We start from the raw sequence: 24740 nt of genomic DNA on the forward strand, positions 1-24740 counted from the left end.
GCTGTGCTCGGAGGGTCCCCGTTTTGCAGGGCAGCCCCCCCGCCCCCAGCTGCACGGAGGGCGCCCGCAGGACCGGCCGTGGGTGCTGCGCTCTGGTCCGCAGCGTGTCCGAGGCGCCCACGTGCACCTGCAGGGTTTCCGCTGACTTCGGAGCATCCAGACCACGACCTTGTGGATGTGGGGCGTCTGCCCGTCACTGTGACGCGTTGAAACCTGACGACGTGGAAGCCGTCGGTGTTGGATGGTCTCCGACGGTAACTGCTGGTTCACAGGAGGCCGGGCCCGCAGTTGGAGGCGCTGCGGACACAGCAGAGGCCACGGGCGCTGCAGCCCCTGGGCGTCCGCGGGCGCGTCCGACCCGACGGAGCCGCTGCCCCCGAGCAGGTGCCCCGGCCCCGCCGCCCGCACGACCTTGACCCGGCCCTCGCCCTCGCCCCCGCCCCGCCGGCCGCGCGCCGCGCCCCGCTCCCGGGCCACCCAGCTCCACCCCAGGTTTTCCTGGCCGCCCAGCCGCCTGCGTCGGGCGTCGCGGCGGGACGTGCAGCGCCGGGCGACGTGCCTCGCCATTGGCTGCCGCCGGTAGCCCCACTGCCGTGCGTCGCCTCCATAGGCGGGCGCGCCCGTCCGTCAGCGGCCCGGCGCCGCACGAGCGCGCCGCGCGTGTCCCGCCCCTCGCCGCCGCTCGTCGCTCGCCGGCCGGCGGCCTCGCTGGGCCTCAGCTCCGTGGCGGCGGCGGCGGAAGGCGCCGGCCCGCGCAGGCCCATGGCGGCGGCCGCGGCGCTCCCGGGCGCGGGCGGGCCTCCCGCGGGCGGCGGGGCCGGCGGCGCTGGCGGCGGGTCCCCGCCGGGCGGCTGGGCCGTGGCGCGCCTCGAGGGCCGCGAGTTTGAGTACCTGATGAAGAAGCGCTCGGTGACCATCGGCCGCAACTCGTCGCAGGGCTCGGTGGACGTGAGCATGGGCCACTCGAGCTTCATCTCCCGGCGCCACCTGGAGATCTTCACGCCCCCGGGCGGCGGCCATGGCGCGGCGGCCCCCGACCCCTCGACGCAGCCCGGGCCCGACGCCGGCGGCGACTTCTACCTGCGCTGCCTCGGCAAGAACGGCGTGTTCGTGGACGGCGTGTTCCAGAGGCGCGGGGCGCCGCCGCTGCAGCTGCCGCGCGTGTGAGTGGGGGCCGGGGCCGGGGCCGGGGGCGCACCCACCAGCAGGACCCCGACCCGCCCATCCTGCCCGCAGCCCCGGCCGCCCTCTGACCCGCGACCCGACCCCCACCCGTCCCCCCGGCCGGATCCCCACCAGGACTCGTGCACCCCACTCGCCAGGACGCAGACGGCAGCCGGCCCCCCCCCTCGGCCCCCCAAAGCTGCGGGCTTAGGCGCCTGTGCACGTGGGTCCAGGGGGGGCTTTGCTCCGCTGCGGGTGGGAGTTTGCGCGCATCCTTCGTAGCCGGCGCGCGGGCCAGACGGCAGCCTGGTGGCGGGGCGGCCGCGGCGGGAGGCCGCCGCCTCCTCTCGCTCTGCGGGTTTCCCTGGTGAGTGCCCGCGGGAGCCTGGTCTGTAAGCTGCGCCCCTTTCCTCCGGCCCGGCCTTGGGCGGCCCGAGGAGGATGCGTTCTTAAGGCGTTGCCAGAACCTGAAATGAAGTGTTGGGGAAAGTGGACACTTCACGTGACTTTTTAAAAGTCAGGTGTGTTGCGAGGCCGGAGCCGTGCATCCAGGGAGCTGCTGGGAGCGCCGGTCCGCCCGCCCGCCCGCGGGCCGGAAAGCCGGTCGCCCTCAGGTGTCCCGCTGCCCGCGGCGAGGGGCCTTGTCCGCAGGCCGGACTGTCGCTGCTTCCAGCTCCGCCCGCGGTCAGAGCGCCGCTCCTGGCTCGGTGGCCGGGCGGTGCGGTCGGTGGGCAGCCTGACGCCCGCGCCGCCCTGGCCCCAGCGCCGCCGGCCTCTGGGCTCCTCCCGGCGCCGGTGTGTTGTCTGCAGTGACTCCAGGTCACACCAGAGGATGCCGTCCTCACTCTGAGGAGGTGGAGATGATTTTACAGAAAACGCGCGTTTCCCCTCGGCCAGGACCTCGCCTTGCCGGCGGAACATGGACGCAGCTGGGCCCGTGGGTGAGGGAGCAGGACCCTCCCCTCCGAGCGGCAGAGAGAGGCGGGCGGGCCCCTCTGCCCACGGGGTGCCCCTTTTTCACGTGAAATAAGGGGGTGACTAGGACCTGGCAGCACCTCCCTTTTTGTGAGGCGTCATTTTTAAGGCTTCAGTGTAGGGTGGTCGCAGCGCAGGTTGATGGAATGAATCGTGTAAAGGCGACTGGCACTAGCTACATGTAGACAAGCTTTTAGGAATTCTTCTTGAAATTAAACGCCGTTTTATGTTACAAGTTCTTTGAAGTTAAAACATGGAATTGTTAAGTCTGAAAGCAGGTAACGTGGAGCCGTTCTGCAGAGGCTGGAATAGCCTGTTGTTTGAGAGGCGCCTGCGGACCTGACGGTCACTGGAGTGAAGAAGTAGGACGCCGTGGCTGGTCTGCTGCTTGAATGACAGGATGTTGTTCCAATCCCAGCATTCAGACGAATGTACATTTCTAGTTAGTATTAAACAGTCACATACAGAGTCGAGTGCACGAGTAGTTTAGGCTTAAGGTGCTTCATCATCTCATTAAAATACCAAATGTACTAATTTGGGGGGAATAGAGAAAGATGAGGATGTGATGAGTGTTCTTAAATGGTTTGAGTCAGATGTGAATGCAGCACCTTTTCCTGGTGGTTGGTGAGCCCCGTGCCCAGCAGGGACCAGCACGTGCGTGTGTGTGTGTGTGTGTGTGTGCGTGTGTGTGCGTGTGTGTGCACGAGAGCGGGCAGGATGGCAGCGATGAGTGTATGTGCAAGAATGTCAGGGCCTGTGGTTTTCCAGAAAACAAGTGATTTCCACAACGTATGCAGGGCTAGATAAAAAGCGTCTTTTTATTCCCAGGAGTGTCTGACTTGGCTGGAGGTGCAGGAGTTACTGGGAATCGGGGGTGGGGTGGGGGGGGGTCTATGCTGTGAGCTCAGTGGGGAGCCCTGGGTGACCCGGCAGGGCTTCTGGAAGTGGGCAGGTGGAGGTGGCCTGGTGGGCATGGCTGGGCGGGAGGCGGCTGGAGAAGGTGAAATTGAGGCTGGAAGAGCCCTTGGGGGGCGCGCTGTGGAGCTGAGGTTTGCGGGCTGGCGGGGGATCGTTTTTCACGGCGGCAGAGACAGAATGAAGACTGTCCTCTTTGAGGACAGGCTCCGCCTTTGTCTGCGGACCTGGTCTGGGGCCTGAGTGAGCAGGAAAGTGTTTCAGCGAGATTGGTTGGGCAGGAATGTCTGAGTGTGTTGTTACTCTTGTTGCCATGGTAGCAAACAAAGTATAATTTATAAATAAAAATAAGCAATTCTTTAACAATTGTTCATACTTGGAAATGTCAACTGAATTTGACATTTTTTGTCAATAAGATCCTACAGTATCTAATAGCCAAACATAAATAGAAGTTGGGTTTATTGTTGCTCCAAACTCTCTAACATGCAGAACTGCCACTGTTGATTTCGAAGGGTGGCCGTGTTCCTAGGCTAAACGAGCTGTCAGGGAGCCAGCAGCCTCGCCTTTCCCATGTGGCGGGTTTTAACCTGCAGATCACACGCAGTGATGTCACACGTGAAGGCTTTCTCACTAAGTAAGAGATGGCGTCCTCTGAGGTGGGACTGGAAAGAGGCCACGGACAGTGGCCCTTGGCGCTTTCCAGGGGAGCTCCAGGAGGAGAACTAGGAACTCACCGGCTGGGTCTTGCGCAGAAACAGGGATGGGGCAGAACTGAGGTTTCCAGGGAACAGCAGACCAGACCGAGGGCAGTGATGGGACGGGCGTGCGGAGAGGAGCTGACCCGGGAAAAGGACGTTAGGAGGAGGAAGGAGGCTGCCTGTGCGGTGGAGATGAGGAGGGAGTGGGGGTCAGGGTTTGGGGGGTGGGGTGGTATGGTAAGGAAAGCGGAGATGAGGTTAGGGTGGGAGGCGTGGAGACCCTGTGGATCACCAGCGTGCGGTGGGTGAGGGACCCACTGAGAGAGGAAGCAGAGGCCCAGGCGGCCCAGGGAGTGGACACGGACGAGGTGAGGAGGACAGTTCCCAGGAGAGGAAGGTAAAATGGGGTGTCTTGTTTGAAGACCCGACAGAGCCACTGGTGAGGCCTGGTGGCTTCCTTTCCTTTGTTCATTCACTTACTTTTTACGCGCCCACCACCCCCTATTGGCAGCCGGCAGCTTGTTCTCCGCGGGGATGGTGTGTTCTCTTGCCCCAGGGCTGTAGGGGAGGCCGAACCACCTTCACTTCATGATCTGAGACTCTGACTCGCTTGTCGGCAGAGCTGAGAGTGGGGTCCAGGAAGCAGACTCTGGACCCACGAGTGGGTGACGGGTCAGGGCAGATGCACAGCGGGCAGAGGGGCTTTGCGCTGTGAAAAGCCTCAGGGTACAAAGTAGCTGCTTATAGTGACCACTGTGATTTGTCTTTAAAAGCACAGCATGCGTTCATTTGGCAAATGGAGATGCATTTTTGTCACTGGTTTGTAGACATCGGGGGACACCATGCAGCTATTTTAGCATAATCGTTACTTGACTAAGTTAAAAAAACAACAACAACCGGCTCACTTCTTCACTGAGTGTCTAGTAGTTCTTCCAGGGGTAGGACTGTCATTTTAATGTTCACTTAATGAGTATTTTAAGACGGTTGAGGTTTTTAAATAATTTGAATTTCTAACACATTTTGAGGAACAAGCCTACATGGTGGGACTTGTGTGCCCACTCCCTGTATCCGGACGTGGTGAGGATGGCTCTGGAGCTGGGCTGCCTGTGGCTGCCTGCGTTCTAGTTCCCTCATGGGTGACATGGGGATCTTAACTGCCTGTCATCATGGGACACAATTAGCACTGTGCCTGTGTCCCTGCTGGACATGTGTTTGTCCATCACAAGTGTCCTGGTGTGGAGGGGCCGTGGGGATCCAGTGTGACAGACATGTGATGTGGTCAGCGTCAGCTGGTAGCTGGGCCTGGAGAGGTCCATGGGGGGGCCTCTCGAAGGCTCTGTTCCAACCTGTCATCCTCATCACAAATATTCCTGTTTCAGGGGAAGAGGAAAAGCGCTGCCTTGGGCTCCGTCAGGAAAGGGTCTGATCGGAAGGACAGTTGTGCATCGCAGCTGTCGGTCATAGAGCTTTGCCATTTACAATAGACTCTTTTTCTTTCTCAAACAGCTTTGTCGATGTGTGAGAACCACATACGCTTTTGAAACCTGGGCCAAGGTTTCTTTCTGGGGACAGTGAGGACTGGAAGCTGGGCTCCCCTGCAGGTCTCTAGGCGAGTGAGTTGCTGGGGGTGCCTTGGATGATGGGTCTGGGAGCCCCTTCCGTTGTGAGGCTGTAACTCATCTTTTCACTCAGCTCTCTCCCCTGCTGCTCCTCCAATGGGGGACTGGGTCCTAGAAGTGGCACAGGGACAAAACCTGTGCCCATTGAGTGCTGACTTAGGACACGACTGTTCTGTGAACATTCTCCTGCTTGTCACGTAGAGACGGGCTTCTAGTCGGACCTGGTGCCGGTTCTTGTTCCCTGCTGACCCGCAGGTGCAGAAGCTCAGCGGAGCCTCAGGTGTGGCTGGTGGGCACCTTCTGGAAGGTGAGGCTGAAAATGAAGAATAGTTCTGGCACTTCCGGTCCCAGTTTTTAATGAGGATTTTTAAATTTGCTAATGAACCTTCATACACCAGGGCATGTTTAAGGCACACATTGCCATTCCTGTGATTTGAAGCAGTGTGTTACTCTGTAGGAAACAGAAAACCCTATACAAGCAAATTGGAGGCTTACTTCCAATGTAGTTTTGGTCTTTTGTTTTGTTTGTTTGGTGTTTTCAGAATATAATAGCATTTGAGTGCAAAGGTGATGTTTTAAAAATGCTAGTTTTTCCATTTCTAAACAGATGTTAGGATTGTGCCCATCAGTTGTGCAGCTGTTGGAGTTACATGGAAGAAGCTGTAGCGTAAATATAAACTGCCCATTCCGGTTCCTCCTTGAGTCTTCTGTTCCCACTTTGCCTGGTCTCCTGGATGTAATTCTCGGTTGACAGGTTTTTTCTTTTCGTTCCTGATGAAGACTCCATCTGTTAACCTTATTGAGAGAGTCCTTATATATGACAAGTTACTTCTCTCTTGCAGTTTTCAAGGTTCTCTCTTTGTCTGTTGATGGTTTAATTATAATGTCTCAATATGAGTGCTCTGAGTTTATCCAGCTTGGGGTTTGTTGAGCTTCTTGGATTTGTAGGTTCGTGTCTTTCATTTGGGAAGTTTTCAACCATTGTTTTTTCAAATATTCTCTCTGCCCCTCTCTCTCTACACCTTGGGATTCTCTAATGTGTGTGTTGGCTGCCTGCTGATGCCCACGAGTCCTTTGGCTCTGTTCACTCTTCCTCATTCTTCTTTTCCCGCCTCAGACTCGATCATTTCAGGTTTGTGGCTTTATTTCTGCTTGCTCAAATATGCTGCTGGGTCCGTATGCGGAGTTTTTCATTTTAGTTACTGTACTTTCTGTTTCATTCCTTCATTTAATTTCTCTTTATATTCCTGTCTTGTTCATACATCATTTTCCTGTTTCCTTTAGTTCTTTGTGGTTTCCTTTGAGCTGTTTGAACATATTTAACACAGTTGTTCTAAAATCTTTGTCTAGCAAGTCCTGTGTCTCACCTTTTTCAGATTTCTGTTAAATTACTTTGTTCCTTTGACCGAGCCATACTTTCCTGCTTATGTTTTATGATTTCCTTGTTGTTGAAAACTGGACATTTGGCTTTTATAATGGAACTAGGGGCCCAGTGCACAAATTTTGTGCACTGGGGTGGGTGGGTGGGTGGGGTTGTCCCCTGAGCCTGACGTGCACCCTCTGTCACGTTCCGGGACCTCGGCTGCTCTGGGCCTAGGCACGGGCCTATAGGCCTGGTGTGGCCTGGCTCCCGAGGACGCCTGTCCCAGGGACACAGGCCTTTTGGCGCTGGCGCCCGCGCATGCACTCCAGTGGGGTGGGATCTTCCAGGCCCTGCCCCCGGCTTCCGTGTGCGCTGCCCCAACCCTGGCTCCCCAGCACCTGCGCACGCGCCAGCCAGGCAGGAGCTTCCCCGGCGTCCGTGCGCGTGTCCTGACCCTAGTTCCCCAACTCCCTGGTGCCCGCGCATGCCAGTGGCTGCGGGGTGGGAAGTACCTGCCCCGCCCCCGGCCGCCCGGTGCCTGTGTATGCAAATTAACCTGCCATCTTTGTCGGGATTATTTGCATATGCCTCAGTGGCTGGTGGGCGTTGTGGAGAGACGGTTAATTTGCATGTTTCTCTTTTATTAGCATAGATAGCTCAGGAAGTCAGATTCTCCTTCTCCCTAGGGTTTGCTGTTTGCTGTTGGTTGAAGGCCATCGGAGTCCTTTTTACCTGGTGACTTTCCCAGACTCACTGCAAAGACTGCCCTCCTCCACAGTGTGCTCCCTGACGTCCTGTCTCACAGCTGACGGTCAGCTGGGGTTTTGACAGGTTTCCCTGGACACCAGGAGCTCTCCCATCTCCGAAGCCTTGCAAATTGGGTCTGTGTCCGGGCTCCTCACTCTGGGTCAGGCTGGCACTGCCTAGGGGTCAGCCCAGGGTGTCTGGTGAGGTATCTCTTCAGGTCTTTTGCTCTTTTTTTTTCTTTTCTTTTTTAAAAAATATATTTTTATTGATTTTGGAGAGGGAGAGAGAAACATCAATGATGAGAAAGAATCACTAATCAGCTGCCTCCTGCACGCCCCACACTGGGGATTGAGCCCGCAACTTGGGCATGTTCCCTGACCAGCCATGACCTTCTGGTTGATCGGTTGTCACTCAACCACTGTCTTTTGCTTATTTTTAAATTGGATTGTTTTCTTCTTGACTTTTAAGAGTTCTTTTCATATTTTAGATAACAGACCTTTATCATGATGTCTTTTGCAAATATTTTCTCCTTGTCTTCTCACTCTCTTGATGAATGTCTTTAACAAAAAATAGAAACAATAGCTAAGACTTATGAGTGCTTACCTATGTTCCAGACACAATTGTAAGTGCTCTTTAAAAGTGTTGTTTTATTGTAGTATTTGCCATCTTGACCATCTCTAAGGTGCACAGCTCAGTGCTTGCAGCACCTCACTTTGCAGTGCAGCCATCCATCACCACCACCACCTCCAGAGCCCGTCTCGTAAACCTGAAGCTGTCCCCACGAAACCCTACTCCCCACCCCCACCTGCAGCCCCAGCCCCCACCACTGCTCCCGGCCCCCACAGGTCAGGCTACGCTAGGGACCGCACACGGGATCATGCAGTGTCTGCCCATAGGGTCTGGCTCACTGTCCTCAGCACGATGCCCTCCAGGTCCAGCCATTTGTTGCAGGAGTCAGGATTTCCTGTGAGATGTTATTTCAAACACAAGACACATTGCAGTTTGGTCATGTATGGAGTGGGATTAACCTTTTGAAGATCAGACATGACCGTGAGTGGGATTCTAGTTACCCAGAAGGCAGTAGGTGGAAAGCTTTTCTGTGCACTAGTATAGATGGGACATTTTTCCGTAGGAGGTTTTGTGAGGGCCTCCGTGAGGGTGCCAGTCGGGTGGGGGCGAGGAGCTGGGGAAGACGCCACTTGTCTGCTGGAGCCCGGGGCCTGCCTCTCAAGGCAGCTTCTCTTGCTGGTTTAGTTGTTTATGTGAATGGTTCTGGGTCCACTCTGAGAGCTGCCGCTAGAGCCTGGAGCCCTGGGAAGGCCCTGGGAAGGAGGGAGTCTTTGATGGCTTTCCATTTTTATGTGCATTTATTGCCTATTAATGACAACAACGAAAGTACAAATGGAGAGTCTCCTCCATTTGTGGCTTAATGGATTAATCATTTTTGAAGTAAGCCATCTGATTTCCTCTTGGACAAATCGGAATATTTCTGAGGAAATTCCTAGGGAAAGGCACCAGCAGGCAGGGCCTGGACAGGCCCCGTCTGAAGCCCGGGAGCCAGTGGTGTCTTGGGTTTTGGGAAAGTAGCACAGCGTGTGCTCCCAGCACCCTGTCAGCCAATGTCGCAAAACACACGCATATTCGAAGTGGGATAATTACAGGCTATAATTAGCTCCTGCTCCGTTCAGGTCAGAATGGGCTGCCAAGGAGTCCAGGTCAGGGTTTTTGGAGAATGTGAACACGGGACTGTGGGCCTGCTGAGGCATAGGGGCTCCCTGAAGGCAAGGCCTTGGGGTGGGGACTTGGAGGCGGTGCTGACAGGCGGCTGGCCCCACGGGCTTGAAGCCTCCTGTCCCACCCACGACTGCCGTCCTGTGTCTGTCTACCTCTGTGTTCCTCTCTGGGAGCTGCTACTGCTCCTCCAGGCCTCAGACTCGCCCTCTCCTCGTCCATCCTGTCCATCTTTGTCCACTCTGCTTCTCTGAATACAGTTACTGATCTGAATTGGTTCTGCTCTGTCCACTGAGGCTGTTGTGGAGGACTGACCCCTGAGAGAAGTCGGGGGCAAGGCCTGGTGGCAGGGAGGCCCCAACCCTGCTGAGAGCTGTCTCTGCCCCAACTAAGGAGTTGGGAGGTATTGCCTTAATGATGTCGCCTGGAGTGCGGGGACCACGTGCTGGACCCTTCCTTGGCGAGCACCCAAGTAGGACAGGGCGGTGGGCAGAGCCAGCTGAACACCATCACTGGTCGTTGGGTTGTTTAAAAATATAACCCGAATCAGGTGCTTGTAACTGGGTGTGAATGCAGACTTGGAGACCATGAGTCTGAGGAGCTATTTTTAACTTTTATTCTTTGAAGGCATTTGGCTTGCATTCCTTTTTATTTTTATTTTTTTAATATACTTGAGTCATGGCAAGGAAGCTATATTAAAGGTGAACCAGAGTGTTAAATTGTAAACCTTTCGCCCCAAAATTTAATATGTCTGACTTTTGTTTGCTTAGTGAAAACGCTGATAGTTTTTAAAGGAAACGGAATGATTTTTCTTAAATAAGAAACAGTCACAAAATTGTCTTCTTGTATGTTTATCTTGAAAGGAATAATGGATAGTAAGGGTACTAAAGTCTGCTTTAAATCTACTGACCTAAAATGTATTTGTTCATTCATTCGTTTATTTATTTGTTTGTTTTTAGATAATTTTTTTATTGGTTTCAGAGAGGAAGGATGAGAGTCATTGATTGGCTGCCTCTTACATGTCCCACACTGGGTATCAAGCCCGCAACCCAGGCATGTGCCCTGACTGGGAATCGAACTGTGACTTCCTGGTTCATAGGACGATGCTCAACAACTGAGCCACATCAGCTGGGCAGTTTTGTGCATTTATTTTAAAAGGAGTAATGCCTAGCCCTGGCTGGTTTGGCTTAGTGGATGGAGCGTTGGCCTGCGGACTGAAGGGTCCCGGGTTCAATTCTGGTCAAGGGCACCTGCCCCATTGTGGGCTTGATCCCCAGTAGGGGGTGTGCAGGAGGCAGCCAATCAGTGATTCTCTCTCACTGATGTTTCTACCTTTCTCCCTCTCCCTTCCTCTCTGAAATCAATATATATATATAAATAAATAAAAGGAGTAATGCCTAGGTTTTGGGTTTGATCCCAGGTCAGGGCACATACGGGAGGCAACTGATCAATGTTTCTCCCCCTTTCTCTCTAAAATCAATAAACATTTCTTCGGGTGAGGATTTTAAAAAAAGAAGTAATGCAGATTGAGTGGTATTTGAATCTTTTTTGAGTCTCCTTTTCTTTTTTTCCTGTTTGGCTGGTCTGAAGTTTTTGTTTACTGGTATTTTAAAGTCATAAATGCCTGGTTTGTGGTTTCGTTCATTAAGCTGCTCATAACGTGAGGCGAGTGCGAGGTGGGCTTCTTAGGGCCTCCTCCCCAGCAGACAAGGCTCCCGGGCATTTGGAGGGGGGGGCACTCCGTCCTCTAGTCCAGCCACAGGCACTGACGCTGGCTCTTTTTCAGGTGCACGTTCAGGTTCCCGAGCACAAACATCAAGATCACGTTCACTGCCCTGTCCAGCGAGAAGAGGGAGAAGCAGGAGGCACCCGAGTCTCCGGTGAAGCCCGTGCAGGCCCACATCTCGCCCCTGACCATCAACATTCCAGACACCATGGCCCACCTCATCAGCCCCCTGCCCTCCCCTACGGGAACCATCAGGTACACGGGCCTGCACAGGGATGGCCATGTACGGTCCGTGTCCACATCTCTGTCCTCTCCTCCTGCCTTGGTTGTTTCCAGCGCCATGGGGAGTCACAGTGGTGAGCAGGAGCACACAGGGACCCCGTGCCCTTCCCAGGGGCTGGCAGCCGTGGAAAGGAGATGCTGAGGACACTTATAATACCAGACACTATCTGCTCTCAGCTCCCGATATTATGAAACACGCTTCCCAGATGTTCCTAGTTTTTACTTACGGGTTCTTTTACTTGTCATGTTGGTCTAAAGTCTGAGATTTTCATTTTCATTTTGAGGTTTTTTGGTTTGCTACAATTTTATGTAAATTCTGATGACTTGTACTTCGGATTGATGAGTTGGATCCCAGTGAAGTGACCAACTTGTGTTCGTCATTATTTCCCAAGAGAGACTGGGGTCCTCAGGAAGCGGAGGACGGTGCCGTTGGGGTACACGGTCCCTGGTGGAACCTGAAGCCCAGTACACGGTGTTCAGGTTGTGCTTTGCTCACAGAGGACAGTAGCTGAACGCCAGGTCCAGAGCAGCCACGGGACCCTGCAGGCCGCTGCCCTCCCCCCCGACTCACCCTGACCATCTTGGGTGGCTGGAGGCATGTCCTTCCAGCCTGTTCTCAGCTCCCTGGTAGGGGGGCGCGAGCTTGTGCTGTGTCCCTCCCCCAGGCCGGAGCCCTGCAGCCATAACGTGTGGCTCTGTCTTTGGTCAGTTCTAGAACCGTCCTGAACTTCTCTTCCTCACTGGTGAAGCAGGGCCGCCTCCTCCTGTGAGGGTTTGTTTTATGTTCACGTGATACGACACGTGGAAGCAAGTCCCCACGTTTCTTGGGGCGATCGTCAGTTTCACAGAGAATGAACGAGTTTATTTTCCATGGGAAATGCTGATGTTCTCTTGCTTTCAGTTTGTTTTCCCTGAAATCAGAACAGCTATGGAAGCACGTGTGATGGTCACTCTGGTAGGCTGATGCGACGTCTTTCTCGTCCATAGTGCTGCCAACTCCTGCCCGTCCAGCCCCCGGGGAGCAGGGTCTTCAGGGTACAAAATGGGCCGTGTGATCGCATCTGACCTCAGTCTGATGGCTGACAACTCACAGCCAGAAAACGAAAAGGAAGCTTCGGGCGGAGACAGCCCCAAGGTAAATGCTTCATCGTCTTGAAATAGAACCGGGGCCATCGTGCGGCCAGCCCTCGCTGTGCGGCCTGCGTGTCTAGTAGCCTCCCCGCGTTGTCTGTCAGTGACGTGCACGTCGGGGTGGATGTGGGCTGGCTCTGGGCTCACTGGTCACTGCTTAGCCTGCTCTCGGTCGTGGGGTCTGCGGAGAGCTGAGCACACGGGGGTACAGGAGAACGCTCAGCCTGTGGGGTGACATCCATTGTGTCCCAATGCTGAAGGTGGCGTGTGTGCACATGTCTGAACACGTATGCACATGAACACAGACATACTAAAAACACCAAGAATCCTAAATTTTAGGACATTTAATAAAGGTCTTGATAACTTCAATACTGTGTTTTTTTCCCCACTTGAATACAGGATGACTCAAAGCCACCTTATTCCTATGCACAATTAATTGTACAAGCAATTACAATGGCTCCTGATAAACAGCTCACCCTCAATGGAATTTACACGCACATCACTAAAAACTACCCATACTACCGGACTGCGGACAAGGGCTGGCAGGTAAATCCATTCCAGTTTGTTGCGGAGCGTTTCCCCCAGTGCCGTGTCGTGCTGGTTGAGCTTCCCGCTCAGCTGTGGTGGTTTGACCCGGCCCCGGGGGAGAAGGTGCTGAGTGAGGGGTGACGTTCCCTTGGGGAGAGGCCCGCTGCTGCCACGCCTTTTCTGACCCTTGGTGCCCAGTGGAAGGAATAGTGGTTCCAGAAAACCGCTCAGCCTCCCCTTCGCACTGTCAGGACCCCCACGGGGCGGGGGCGGCGGGGGAGGCGGGCGCTGCGGGCGCTGCAGGTTCTCTTCGATCGGGCCGTCACATCACGTCTGAATGGGGGAGTTAGCCCAGCATTGTTCTGTCTCCCTTACACGTGCCGTCTGCTGAGGTGCCTCGCTTTTGGAAGTTTGTCTAGAGACAGTTTTCAAACTGTTTACTGAGGAACCTTCTTCAAAGCTATCTTCCTGGCTAGCCAGGACGTCAAACATGAGTGCCCCGCGGCCCACTAAAGTGAGGAGCCCACCTGCCTGTCTGCCTGCACTTCAACCCATTCCTGGGGTGTCTGGAACCAGGGCCTCCTCAGAGGACACTTTGAAATCAGTGCATAATATTTGCATGGTTTAGCTTTTTAATTTAGTTTCATTTTTAAATCTTTACATTGTGTAGGTTTTTTCTGTGGTCTGTTGTGTATTTACTGGGTATGTATATACAGTAGGATCTCTGTCATTCAGTGTGGGAAAGGGTAAGTTTGAAGTCTAGAATATTAAAGCATAAAGAGAGAGAGAAGAAATGCACATTTCTAACTTTTAAAATCATGAAGTAACCAGGAATGGCTAGAGTTCCTTTGAGGCTTAATGAGTAAATGATCTTGTGACAAATGTGTCTGTTGAACCATAACCAGATGATGTAAGTGAGGGCGGGGGGCCCTTTTCTGTTTAGTGGGAGGTAAGAACTGACTTCTTCCGCCTGCAGAGGTGCATGTGTGGGTCAAAGCAGGCTCCCAGCCCAGCCCCGAGTGCTTCCTATCTCAGGGTCCTAGTCAGGTAAGTCTGCAGTGGGACCCAGCCTCCCTCCTGGCCAGGGTGCTCCCAGCGGGCGGCCTTCCTGGTGGCAGTGAGAGGCTGGCAGGAGGCTCCCTGTCAGCGGCCTGGCAGGTCTCTTCCCAGTTGCCCGATGAACCCTTTCAGAACTTGCTGGACTTTATCTGGACAGCGAGGCTGGGCTTCGGAAGGAGCGGGGCGACAGAAGCAGGACGTCTGGCTGCCGTGGAGCTCAGCTCCCCGTGTGCGGGATTCTGACGCTGTGAAAAGCCAGTCAGCTGGGCTTGATGGAGTGAGAGTTTCCTCCCAGAATTAAGGACCCATTTCCCTTATGGTCGTATTTCCCTGTGTTTCCAAACATCATCCATTTGAGTGAGAGCTGCTTCTGAGCATCAAAAGGTTTTCTCGTTAAAGGGCGCTGAGGGACCAGGGCCATGGCCATGGCGAGGGGGCCTCCCCGTTGCCCGGTTGCTTCTGTCTCTGGGGAGTGACTTGTCAGACCCCGTCTCTGTTGAACTATGTCTTTAACGCTTGTTTTTATTGAAACGTCTTCTTTTCTGTCCAGATGAAGGTCGCAAGGGCGACTGTGCCTCTTGCTGTGTAAGGCTGCTCCGGGACAATTCACGCCTCCTGCCTCCAGCTGCTGTAGCGGGAAGGGGTTCCTGCTGCAGCCCTCCCTTTGCCTTAAGGACACACCCTCTCCAGCCCTCTTTCCACAGCGCCGTAGTCCTAGCTCTCGCCTGGGCCGCAGGTGCCCTTTCACTGTAGGAGTCTCTGAGCTGCTCTTCCCAGCGTCTGCCCGTGTGAGACTTCATCCCCATGTCGTCCCTCCTCCTCTCAACCAAAGTTCTTACCGTTCTGCAACCTGTTTTAGAAAAGAGCAGGATCCTTTTTCTTTATAAATGTGGATTTCCAGGTTGTGTCCTGGCCTGGGGCGGGTGTGGAGGTGGAGCTGTGGTGTGGGTTCCTGAGGTGTTGACACTGCCCACCACCCGTTTTGAGCACTTACTGGGAGTCAACAGCTGTCTTTCAGACTGACTTTTGATTTCTAGCGTTGTGCACCCATGGCAAGACTTCGTATTAATCCAGGGGAAATCCTAGGATAAACAGGATGATCTAGGAAACTGTCCGGAGAGATGGCATGCTGCTTCTCTTTGGTTGTATATATGTGCCAAAACGTTTTCTTAGGATTTATCATGACAACTTCCCAGCCCAAAGTGAAGGTGTTTGTTGTGACCGTGAGTCTGAGAATTCTGGGGCCCTCGGCTTCTGAAAGGACCAGAGCTGGTTCCCGTCGAGGCGTGCTCTGTGCTCGCGCCCGCCTGCACGTGGCCCTTCCTCTGGAAGATGCTGGGTGTGTCTCTTGTTCCCAAGTTTCTTTACAAGCACTTTCTGTGCAAAGCAAACACTTGAGTGCTCAGTGCTGAGTGTTGGTTACTAGACAGACAAACTGCCCTTAAGAAACGGAGTCTGCGTGGGAAGGACCTCCGGGAGGACCGTGCCGAGCGAGCCTGAGTGACCGTGTGCCTCTCCTTGGTCAGCGGAGGGCAGGAGGTGCCGGTTCCCGGTCTCGGCAGCAGCCACAGTTGGGGTTTGGGAGAGGGGTGCTCAGGGTTAGACCTTTTCCTCAGTTTAGTTTTAAAGAATAGTAGCTGCCTTTTCTGTGAGCACGGTATCAACTCCTGCACCACTGGAGTCCGAGCCAGTGTGGTTTCATGGAGCTGGGTTTGATCAAATTACAGAGGCTTTGCCCTGGCCGGGCAGCTCAGGTGGTGAGAGTATTGTCCCAGGCCTACGGGGCACATGCACGAGTCAACCAATGAATGCAGAAGTGGAACAACGAATCGATGTTTCTCTCTCTCCCTCCCTTCTTTCTCTTAAAAAAAATCACAGAGGCCTTATTAAATGAATGTAGAGACATAGTTGCTTCATCCTGTTGTGTCTGCATTAAGTGCCTCATGTTACTTCCTCACGCTTCCTGTCTTACTGGCTGGAAAGTCACAGGGGACCCTGGGGCTCTTTGCCCCTGAGGTGTCGTTAGGGTGGAGAGGGGGTGAGACCCCACTCTGGTGCGACGGGGCCTCTTACATCTCAGAACAGAAAGCAGCCGCTCCCTGGTCTGGGAACCTGCTTTGCAGGGGCTTCGCCCGGGGCGGGGAAGCAGCAGCCTGGCGACCCTGGTCTTGCCTTTTCTCTGTGGGGCCCCCCTGTGCTCATGTCCTTCGCCTCCCAGCAGCCGCACACTGGCCATGCAGTGACGGTCAGACATCATCCTGCACTGGGACTTGGCGGCCACTTCTGCAGTCCCACTCGGTGGCCAGGTTCCCAGAACAGCCGGAGGAACTCGGGGCCCAGGCGGCAGCTGCCGGGAGGCCTTGCTCACCGTGCTCTGCCGTGTGTCACCGCCTGGCTGTGCTTTCTCCACCGGCAGCCTTGGAGCATGTCTTCTCCCCCGAACTTTAAAAGGCCTGAGTACAGTTGGAGGACTGTCTTGTCTTTATGGGGGCAGATTTGGTTTTCTGCAGGAATTGATTGAAAGGTTTTGGTTGGTTATCAGCTAAAGCCTATGATAAAACAGTCTAGCAAGTACCTGTGGTTATTCAAGTATTACAAATCTCATATACACTTGTTTATAGAAATTTCATAACTCACACCACCCAGCTGGCTCCTTCACGTTGCCAGTGTAGTGCCTGTTGCGGTGTTCTTCAGTCTCCGCCACGCCCTGTGGCTGGTGCCCTTGAGCGGGCACTTGGATTGTGTGCAGAAGTATTTGCCCGTCCTGATTACTGAGCCTTCTCTGGCGATTCAGAAGCTGGGGCCATGGCTGCATTTCTAGCAGGAGGTTAGTTGGGGAATTTAGAGATGATGTTTGGAAACCCAGACTTCTACTTTTGTTACCAGTGAGGAACCGGGTAGTGTGTCCATTTAAATGTGAACATCGATGAACAGTGAACGCGTGAACGAGCTGAGTGTGGGGCTCTCGGCCAGCTCAGGGCCAGGCTTGCTGCAGCCGGTCCTCAGGGTGCAGTGAGGTTTGCCCAAAGGGAGCCAAGCTCCTTGATGCAAGGCTGGGCGGGAGCTGACGGCCGAGTTCCCTGCCTGCCTCACGGTGGTCGGTCACGGTGAGGCTCAGGTAGAAGCTGCTTCCGGAGACGGTGTCACTGACACTTCGCAGCTGTGGGCTCATTCTTCCCCTGTGCTGCTTGGCCCAGTACTTGGTACTGGAGGAACTCAGTGTAGATGGCTATGACAGCTTCTGAAAGCGAATTCTGTGCTGCAAAAAGGATCTTAAAGGATCGGCTTATCTGGGCTCAGTTGTCTATCAGGGCGAGGGTGGCAGGAAAGACAAGTGGCCATAGTGATAGCCTCGGTTTCCCTCCTGGAAAAAAGGTGGAAGCTGACATTTTCCCGTTGGATTTAGCGCTTTCCTTTCCTCGTGGAGTAGCTCCTGGCCCTCCTGCTGAGGCCCCCCAGCCTCCCCTGTCTGCTCACTCGGGAGGGACCGTGCCCCCAGCACATGCTGCTTTCAGACTTCCCTGCCCTCTGCAGGAGCCTGGTACCAAGGGTTCTGCTGTGCAGGGCACTGAAATGAAGCACATTTTTATTTCTCAGCAAAGAAATATATGAATTCTATGTATTTTTTTTATGTTTCATAGAATTCAATTCGCCACAATCTCTCTCTGAATCGTTATTTCATCAAAGTACCACGTTCCCAGGAAGAACCAGGCAAAGGCTCATTCTGGAGGATAGATCCTGCTTCTGAAAGCAAATTAATAGAGCAGGCTTTTAGGAAAAGACGGCCTAGGGGCGTGCCTTGCTTTAGAACCCCTCTGGGACCGCTCTCGTCTAGGTAAGGAAAAAAGACAAACAAAAAGACCTCACTTCATGGTCAGTAAATTTACCTTCGATGTATTGGTCAATTTTCCTTTGGAAAATGAAAGAAGTACCAAATGCATTATGATGAAATGTTGGGATGGGGATTTGGAAAGACAAAGTGTTGGATGCTCTGGGTTTGTTTCCAGTGTCGGAAACAATCCAGATTGTTTGTAAAGTTTTATTTAAATTTGTTTCCATGTAGCAGTTGCTGCTTCATTGAACTCATTGCGTATTGTAATATGATGAGTCACAATGTATCATTTCAGATTGATCAATACTGTGTTTTCCTTTCCCTTGGCCTGTGGAAGCTCTTTAAAGCTACCTTGTAGCTGCTTAAACTGGATCAAATTATACAGTGTTAATTGCCCGAGTTTAAAATGACACATTTTTAACTTCATTAATGGATACTGTTTTTAAACAAAAAAGAAATGACAATAACATAAGTCTGCAGCTCCCACCAGCTTGCACACTGCTTGCTGCCTGACCAATGGGCACTGCTTACACAGGGTGGCAGTCCACCTCCGTGGCTGTGCGGCCTGCGCTGGGCATGGGCAGCCACGCCCCAGTCCATGGTGACCCTGGCACAGACAAGCGAGTCTTCGCTGAGTATCCCTCTCAGTCACAAGTGTCCACAGAGAAAGGAAGATCATGGGCAGAAGACCAGTGACACCCCTTTTTGCAAAATACACTTGTTAAACAAGGCAGCCGGGCGTGCTTGACCTTTAAGAACCCCTGTCTTCTCTTTGGCTTCAGAAGTGCCCCCGCCTCTCCTAACCACGCCGGAGTGCTGTCTGCCCACTCCAGTGGTGCCCAGACCCCCGAGAGCCTGTCGAGGGAAGGTTCGCCGGCCCCCCTGGAGCCCGAGCCTGGCGCCTCACAGCCCAAGCTGGCTGTCATCCAGGAGGCACGGTTTGCCCAGAGTGCACCAGGTGAGGCGTGCAGAGGGCAGGCGGGGGGAGGGGTAGCAGCTCCTGGAGGAGAAATGGGAGAGGCTCGGTTCCTTGGTACCTGACACTGCACAGGCCTGAGCGTTGTCTTACGGGCTCTGAGCATTCCCGCAGGTGACACTGTGTAGGTGTCTGAAGTAATTTTGAATTAAGCTGTTTCTTAGTTAGTTGCTTCATCATTTAAAAATTTATGAAAAAGATACACCCCCAAAAAGAAAATAACAAATTAGACATTGATTGGTTAGCAGCAAAAAAACGTCCATTTGATGATTGGTGAGCATTTTGCAGTTTACTTATAAAGTCACAGTGCAGAATAAAAACGTGCCCTGGGGATTAAATAACAAACGGAAGTGTAGGAGTGTGTCCAAATTACTAATTTTCTGGTTCCTAGTTGGTTGGTGAGTGTGCGCTTTGCTGTATTGGAATTCCTGGCCCCTGACCAGCCTGTCCTGTCATCTTTGTCTCCTTGACTCAGAGGCTGGTGCAGGCTCATCGCGGCCTCGTGTCCCGACCTCTCGTTCCCTGGCTTGGGGGTGAGAGGAAGGCTGAGCCTGGGGAGCATGGCCCTCAGTCGGGCCTCCATGGGCAGCCTCCTCCCATTCCTGTGTCCAAATTGTTTTTGTGAGAAAAGAACTGTAGGAAGAGCTGTTATAAGAAATGTGAATAGAGAGGATGTTGTGTTGCTGGCACTTGGGTCTATGAAGGAAACGTCCCTGATAAACTGCTCGTCTCTCATCGTGAGTGACTTTACTGTTACAGGTGGACGGGGCCTGCCCTGTTCTGTCAGTCAGTCCGTGTGTCATCAGGTTTGGGGAAACGGATGGGAGGGACACGGGACACCAGCCTCACTCCTCTCCGTCATCCCCGCAGGCTCCCCGCTGTCCAGTCAGCCCGTGTTAATCGCTGTGCAGCGGCAGCTACCCCCGACCATCAAGCCCGTCACCTACACTGTCGCTGCCCCTGTGACCACCTCGACCTCCCAGCAGCCCGTCGTGCAGACAGTGCACGTTGTCCACCAGATCCCAGCAGTGTCCGTCACCAGCGTGGCCGGACTGGCCCCAGCGAACACGTACACTGTCGCCGGGCAGGCTGTGGTGGCACAGACGGCCGTGCTGGCCGCTCCGAAAGCGGAGCCGCAGGAGAACGGAGACCACCGAGAAGTGAAAGGTGAGCCTCTGTCCCAGCTCCAGAAGCCACAGCCCTTCTGGCCCCGCGTCCCCGTGTTCCTCACTGCGGGGGGAGAGCAGGCCTCTGGCCCCCGGGCTCTCCTGGAAGGGGGGAGGGTCTCAGCACCCGCAGTGCCGTCCGTGTCATGGCTGCTCTTTCCATTTCAGTGAAAGTGGAACCTGTCCCTGCGCTGAGCCAGGCCACCCTGGGCACTGCCAGTCGGGTCATCCAGGCGGCACAGACCCCCGTCCAGACGGTCACCATCGTGCCGCAGCCACCTCTAGGTCAGCACCAGCTTCCAATAAAAACTGTAACACAAAACGGGACTCACGTGGTGCCCATCCCCGCAGCCGTGCACGGCCAGGTGAACCACGGTAAGCAGCGGGCACCCTCCCCTCCTTTCGGAAGGGCAGGCTCCGCGTCCCGTCCGGACTGTTAGTCAGCATGACGGTTAGAGGGGCGCCCCCCCCCCCCCCCGTCCTCCCCGTCCCGCCTCCCCCCCCCCCCCCCCCCCCCGCAGGCTCCGGCCCGCTGGTGGGAGTGGCTCTCAGGATCCCCGTGGAGGGCTGAGCGGAGGAGCGTCTGGAAAAGCCTAGAGAAAAGCACTCCCCCTTGGTGTGCGGACTTGCCTGTGGCCTAGAAGCAGCCTGAGACTTGGGAGGTGTCCCTGGGGGGTCCTCGCTGACCTGCGCCGGGCAGTGTCCCCCAGGGGAGTGTCGGGCGTGGCCCCGAGGACGGCTCACTGAAGCCTGTGCGTGTCGCTGTCCACCGGGTCCTGATGGGATGTGTGGAGAAGACAGACAAATGGAGGGAGCTTGGCTCTGAGATACAGACAGGTGTCTTGGTTTTTTCGTCAATGGAATTGTTTTTTCATTTCCTTTTTAGATTGTTCATTGTAGAGAAATACAGTGGGTTTTTGTTTTGATCTTATCCCCTAAGCTGCTGCATTCGTTTTCTCGTGTGAATTTGTTGGATTTTCCATGTAAGACACGTCCTCTGCCAGTGGAGACAGCCTGGCTTCCTCTTCCTGTGTCCTGGCCGGGCCAGGACCTGCAGGGCAGGGAGCAGCGCAGAGGCGGGCCCTCCTCTCCCTCCTCCCAGGGGAGCATCAGCTTGCACCCCAAGGCTGATGCTGGCTGCAGGGCTGTCCTGTTGGGACTGGAGGATGCTGGGAAATTTCCCTTCTGCTGCTCCTTTGCCCGTAGTTTGTCGTGAAAGGTGCTGCATCCCATCCAGTGCTTTTCTGTGTGAAGAGGATCCGGGGGTTCTTCCCTTTGTTCCTTGTGTTCCTGGCATCAGCCCCACGTGGTCGTGGTGAGGAGCCTTTGACGGTGTGACCTGGGTTTGCTGAAGCTCGGTGGAGGGTGTTTGTATCCGTATTCGTCAGGGATGCTGGTTGGCTGTTTTCCCGCAGTGTTTCTGGCAGCTTTTGGGGCTGCTCTCCCTACTGGACGGGGTTCTGGGCTCTGTGGGGGCAGAGCTGTCACTTCTCCAGGCCCCCATGTGCTTGTCCTTCTCGGTGGGTGAGGCGCCGTCAGGTCCTCTGCTGCCGGGCCCCACGCCCTCGGGCAGGAAGATGGAAGGGCAGGACCCCCCAGAGGATGCTGCTGCCTGGGCCACGCGTGCCAGGTGTGCGCTGTCATCTCTGGCTCCCTCAGCCCAGTCCTCCTCTCCCTTAGAGGCAGTGGCGCTTTCTCAATGCAGAGCCACCCTCTGTTCACCGCCTGGAGCTTGCCTGGGGGCACAGAGCCTGGGGCAGGTGGAGACGCTTGTGCCCAGCAGGGACGCCCCATGTTGGCCTACGAGGAGGGAGGGCCCCGTGGTTGAGGTGGAAGCTGGGAGCCGGCGCCCCGTGCCTGCTCCCTCCTCCTGTGTGGAGAGATTGGCATCCGGCATGGAGCGGGGTCAGGGGCTCCTTGGCCACCACAGCAAAGCCATCTACTGTTGGGCCCACCTTTGCCTCACCCTGAGCCTCAGTCTCCCCCAGGTTCTGTCAAGATGACGCACTCTCCGAGTGATAGAAACGAAGTCAGCTGTTAATCAGAACACCCACAATCAGCCCTGGCCAGAGGGCTGAAAGGTTACCTGCTCAGTTCCCCAACAGGGCACATACCCAGGTTGTGGGTTTGATCCCTGTCTGGGGTGTGTAAACATGGATCAGGGCAACAGATCCATGTTTCTCTCCCTCTCCCTTCCTCTCTCACTAAAAAATCAATTAAAAAATATATTTTTTAAGTATCTTAAGAGCCTGGCCGGCACTGCTCAGTGGTTGAGCATCGACCCAGGAGCCAGGACGTCACTGTTCAATTCCTGGTCAGGGCACATGCCTGGGTTGTGGGATCCCCAGTGTGGGGTGTACAGGAGGCAGCCGATCCATGATTCTCTCTCATCGATGTTTCTCTCTCTCAAATCAATAAAAAATAGACTTTAAAAAATGTATCTCAAGAAAAATAACCCACAATCATGCAGTTTATTTGCCCAGGCTCCTGTCCCCTTGGCCATCCAGGGTTGTGCAGGTCACAGGGAGAAGCTGACATAGGCAGAGCCTGGGTCTGACTCACTGTCTCTCTGCAGCAGCGGCGAGTCCTCTGCACATGCTGGCGACACACGCCTCAGCATCGGCCTCCCTGCCCACCAAGCGCCAGAATGGAGACCAATCAGAGCAGCCGGAGCTGAAGCGGGTCAAGACTGAAGAAGGCGATAGCATCGTCATTGCCCTGAGTGTGGACACGCCTCCAGCGGCCACGAGGGAGAAGGGCGTCCAGAACTAGTGGCCGAGAGCTTTCTAACTTTCCTGTCAACTCTGGTGCCAAAAGGAGACACTGCCCATCCCGACGCTGGAGCGCCTGCTCTCGGGGGCAGAGGCCTGCGGGTGGACTTCATGTCAGCACTGAAACACAGACCCAGGTGGCCTTACAACTCTCCTTTCAGACAAAACTCACACCTGAACTTGGAAACCACACACGGCAGCCTGGTGCCGGCAGTGTCTCCGCCCAGCGCTCATCTTTTAACCCCAAGCAGACACTTGGTCCTTCCGAGTGAGGATGAGGATGAGGCCCGGTGCCAGTGCATCGTCCGGACAGGCCCGCCTCAGGGGGCCAGCACAGGAGCCCCCACCCCCTCCAAGGACCCCCGGGGCTGGCAGGGGAGACAGTATTTTGTTGTTCACACTTGGAACTAGACTATTTGGGGTGTACTTTCTTTCTTTACAAAAGAATGGGTCTTTGGCATTTCAGATCACTCCATTCTACTTGGAAACTTTGGAATCACAGGACCTTTGTGTGGGTTTCATTTGGAGAAAAGAAACAACGTGGTTCTGTTTGTTTCGTTGTTTGCTGTCCGCCTATGGGAGGACTGACTGTCCGTGGGCGATCAGGAGGAGCTACGAGATGACAACTGCCCGTTTCCTCAGAGCAGCTGCTGATGAGTGTGCTCCTCCATGTCAGGGTGTGGGACGGACAGGACGCGGCCGGCTGCATGGATGAACTGCTGGACTGCGGGCTGCACTTAACTGTTTCTCTTTCTTGCTACTTTTTGTTGTTTCTTTGTGTTGACTTGGTCCCTGGCATAATTTTCCACTCTAAGTAAAACAAGTCTCCTAAGTATTGTGTGTTTAAAATAACAGAACTATTCCTACTTTATTGGGGGAGGGGGGGTAATTCAGTCTTTTGTCTCAAGCCCTCTCACCTGTCACCGCTCTCTTGGTGGCATGTCCGCTCTTTTAGGTGCTGTCACCGGGTCAGCACCGTCTGACCAGCTGTCTCCCCGGCTCTGCCCCACGCACCCAGAGCAGCTGCTGGGCTGAGCAGAAACTCCGTGTTAATACAAGAGCCTGAGAAGCAAGCGCCCTGCGGTTAAGCATGGGAAACATCTAGGTCGTTTTCTGATTTGTGATAGGAAATTCCATCACCCTTCGAAACTGAATCCGCTGAGGCTGACTTCTCTCCTACAGAAAACAGGAGCAGGAAGACAGGAGACACAGGTGAGAGAATGGAAGGAAGGAGGCACCTCCCAGCCTTGGCTCAGCTCCTCCGGAAGGAAACCACTCGCCTTTCCAGAGTGTTCTGGGGGGTCAGGGCTGAGCAGCCGGGCAACTAGGAGGGCTCTGGCCTTATTGTGAATTTTTAAATGTCATCATCATAACGTTATTTATTTAAATGTAGTTATTTTGGTATTTAATTTTTTTTTAAGAGAGGAAAAAAACCCTGTATTTTCCTGATGGAATGAAATGGCTCAGAATGGTATATTTAGGCAATTTTAAAACATTTATTATTTACCTAAAGACCAAATATGATAAATCTGTTCTAAGTATTGTGTGTCAATCCAAAGTATGGAGCTGTCACAATGTTACTGCAGATCATGCATATTAAAAATTATGAAATTACTGCAAATAGCTTGATTTATAACTCAGCCATTTAACAAATAAAACGGAACCATCGGTGAATGAGAGACCACGTGTGTGACAGTGGCAGAATCTCACTTGCAGATCCGAGCACAGGCGGGCACCTCAGGGCGCAGCCTGCATCTCCAGGCACGTTACCAACACCCGAGTGTGTGTGTTGACCTGCCTCGTTATTCAGGAGGTTTGCAGTTTGCAAAATATTTCAGGCTGTGCTGTGTCCTGTGTGGGGTCAGGTGCTCCTCTGAAGGGCCCAGACCCGCTTGTCATGCTGGTGCCTGACTGTGAACTCCCGGCAGGTGAATGCACAAGACCACCCGTGGGGAACTTGGCTTGGGCGGCAGTGACCGGACACACCGTGTCCTCCTGGAGGCGTGTCCACGCAGAAACCGACCTGTCACCACCACGGAAGACCTGGGTAGATCCTT

At 54.3% G+C, this 24740-nt stretch overlaps 1 protein-coding gene across 6 annotated transcripts; it reads left to right on the top strand.

The window, feature by feature from the left end:
- Positions 1–320: 320 nt before the first annotated feature.
- Positions 321–24297, top strand: FOXK2 (forkhead box K2). 6 transcript variants are annotated; one of them, XM_036303742.1, is made up of 9 exons: positions 321–1163; positions 10999–11193; positions 12208–12355; positions 12751–12897; positions 17580–17773; positions 18553–18728; positions 19617–19913; positions 20081–20197; positions 22488–24297. In XM_036303742.1, exons 1-9 carry the CDS (start codon positions 763–765, stop codon positions 22682–22684), a joined length of 1872 nt encoding a protein of 623 aa, XP_036159635.1. In that variant the 5' UTR covers positions 321–762; the 3' UTR covers positions 22685–24297. The 6 variants fall into 6 exon arrangements, with proteins under 6 accessions (XP_036159635.1, XP_036159637.1, XP_036159634.1 ...); XM_036303744.1 differs by having other exon boundaries at positions 22491–24297; XM_036303741.1 differs by having other exon boundaries at positions 715–1163; positions 20081–20287; positions 22491–24297.
- Positions 24298–24740: the final 443 nt, after the last annotated feature.

This window comes from Myotis myotis, unplaced genomic scaffold (assembly GCF_014108235.1).
Source record: "Myotis myotis isolate mMyoMyo1 unplaced genomic scaffold, mMyoMyo1.p scaffold_m19_p_38, whole genome shotgun sequence".
Taxonomy (NCBI): Eukaryota; Metazoa; Chordata; class Mammalia; order Chiroptera; family Vespertilionidae; genus Myotis; species Myotis myotis.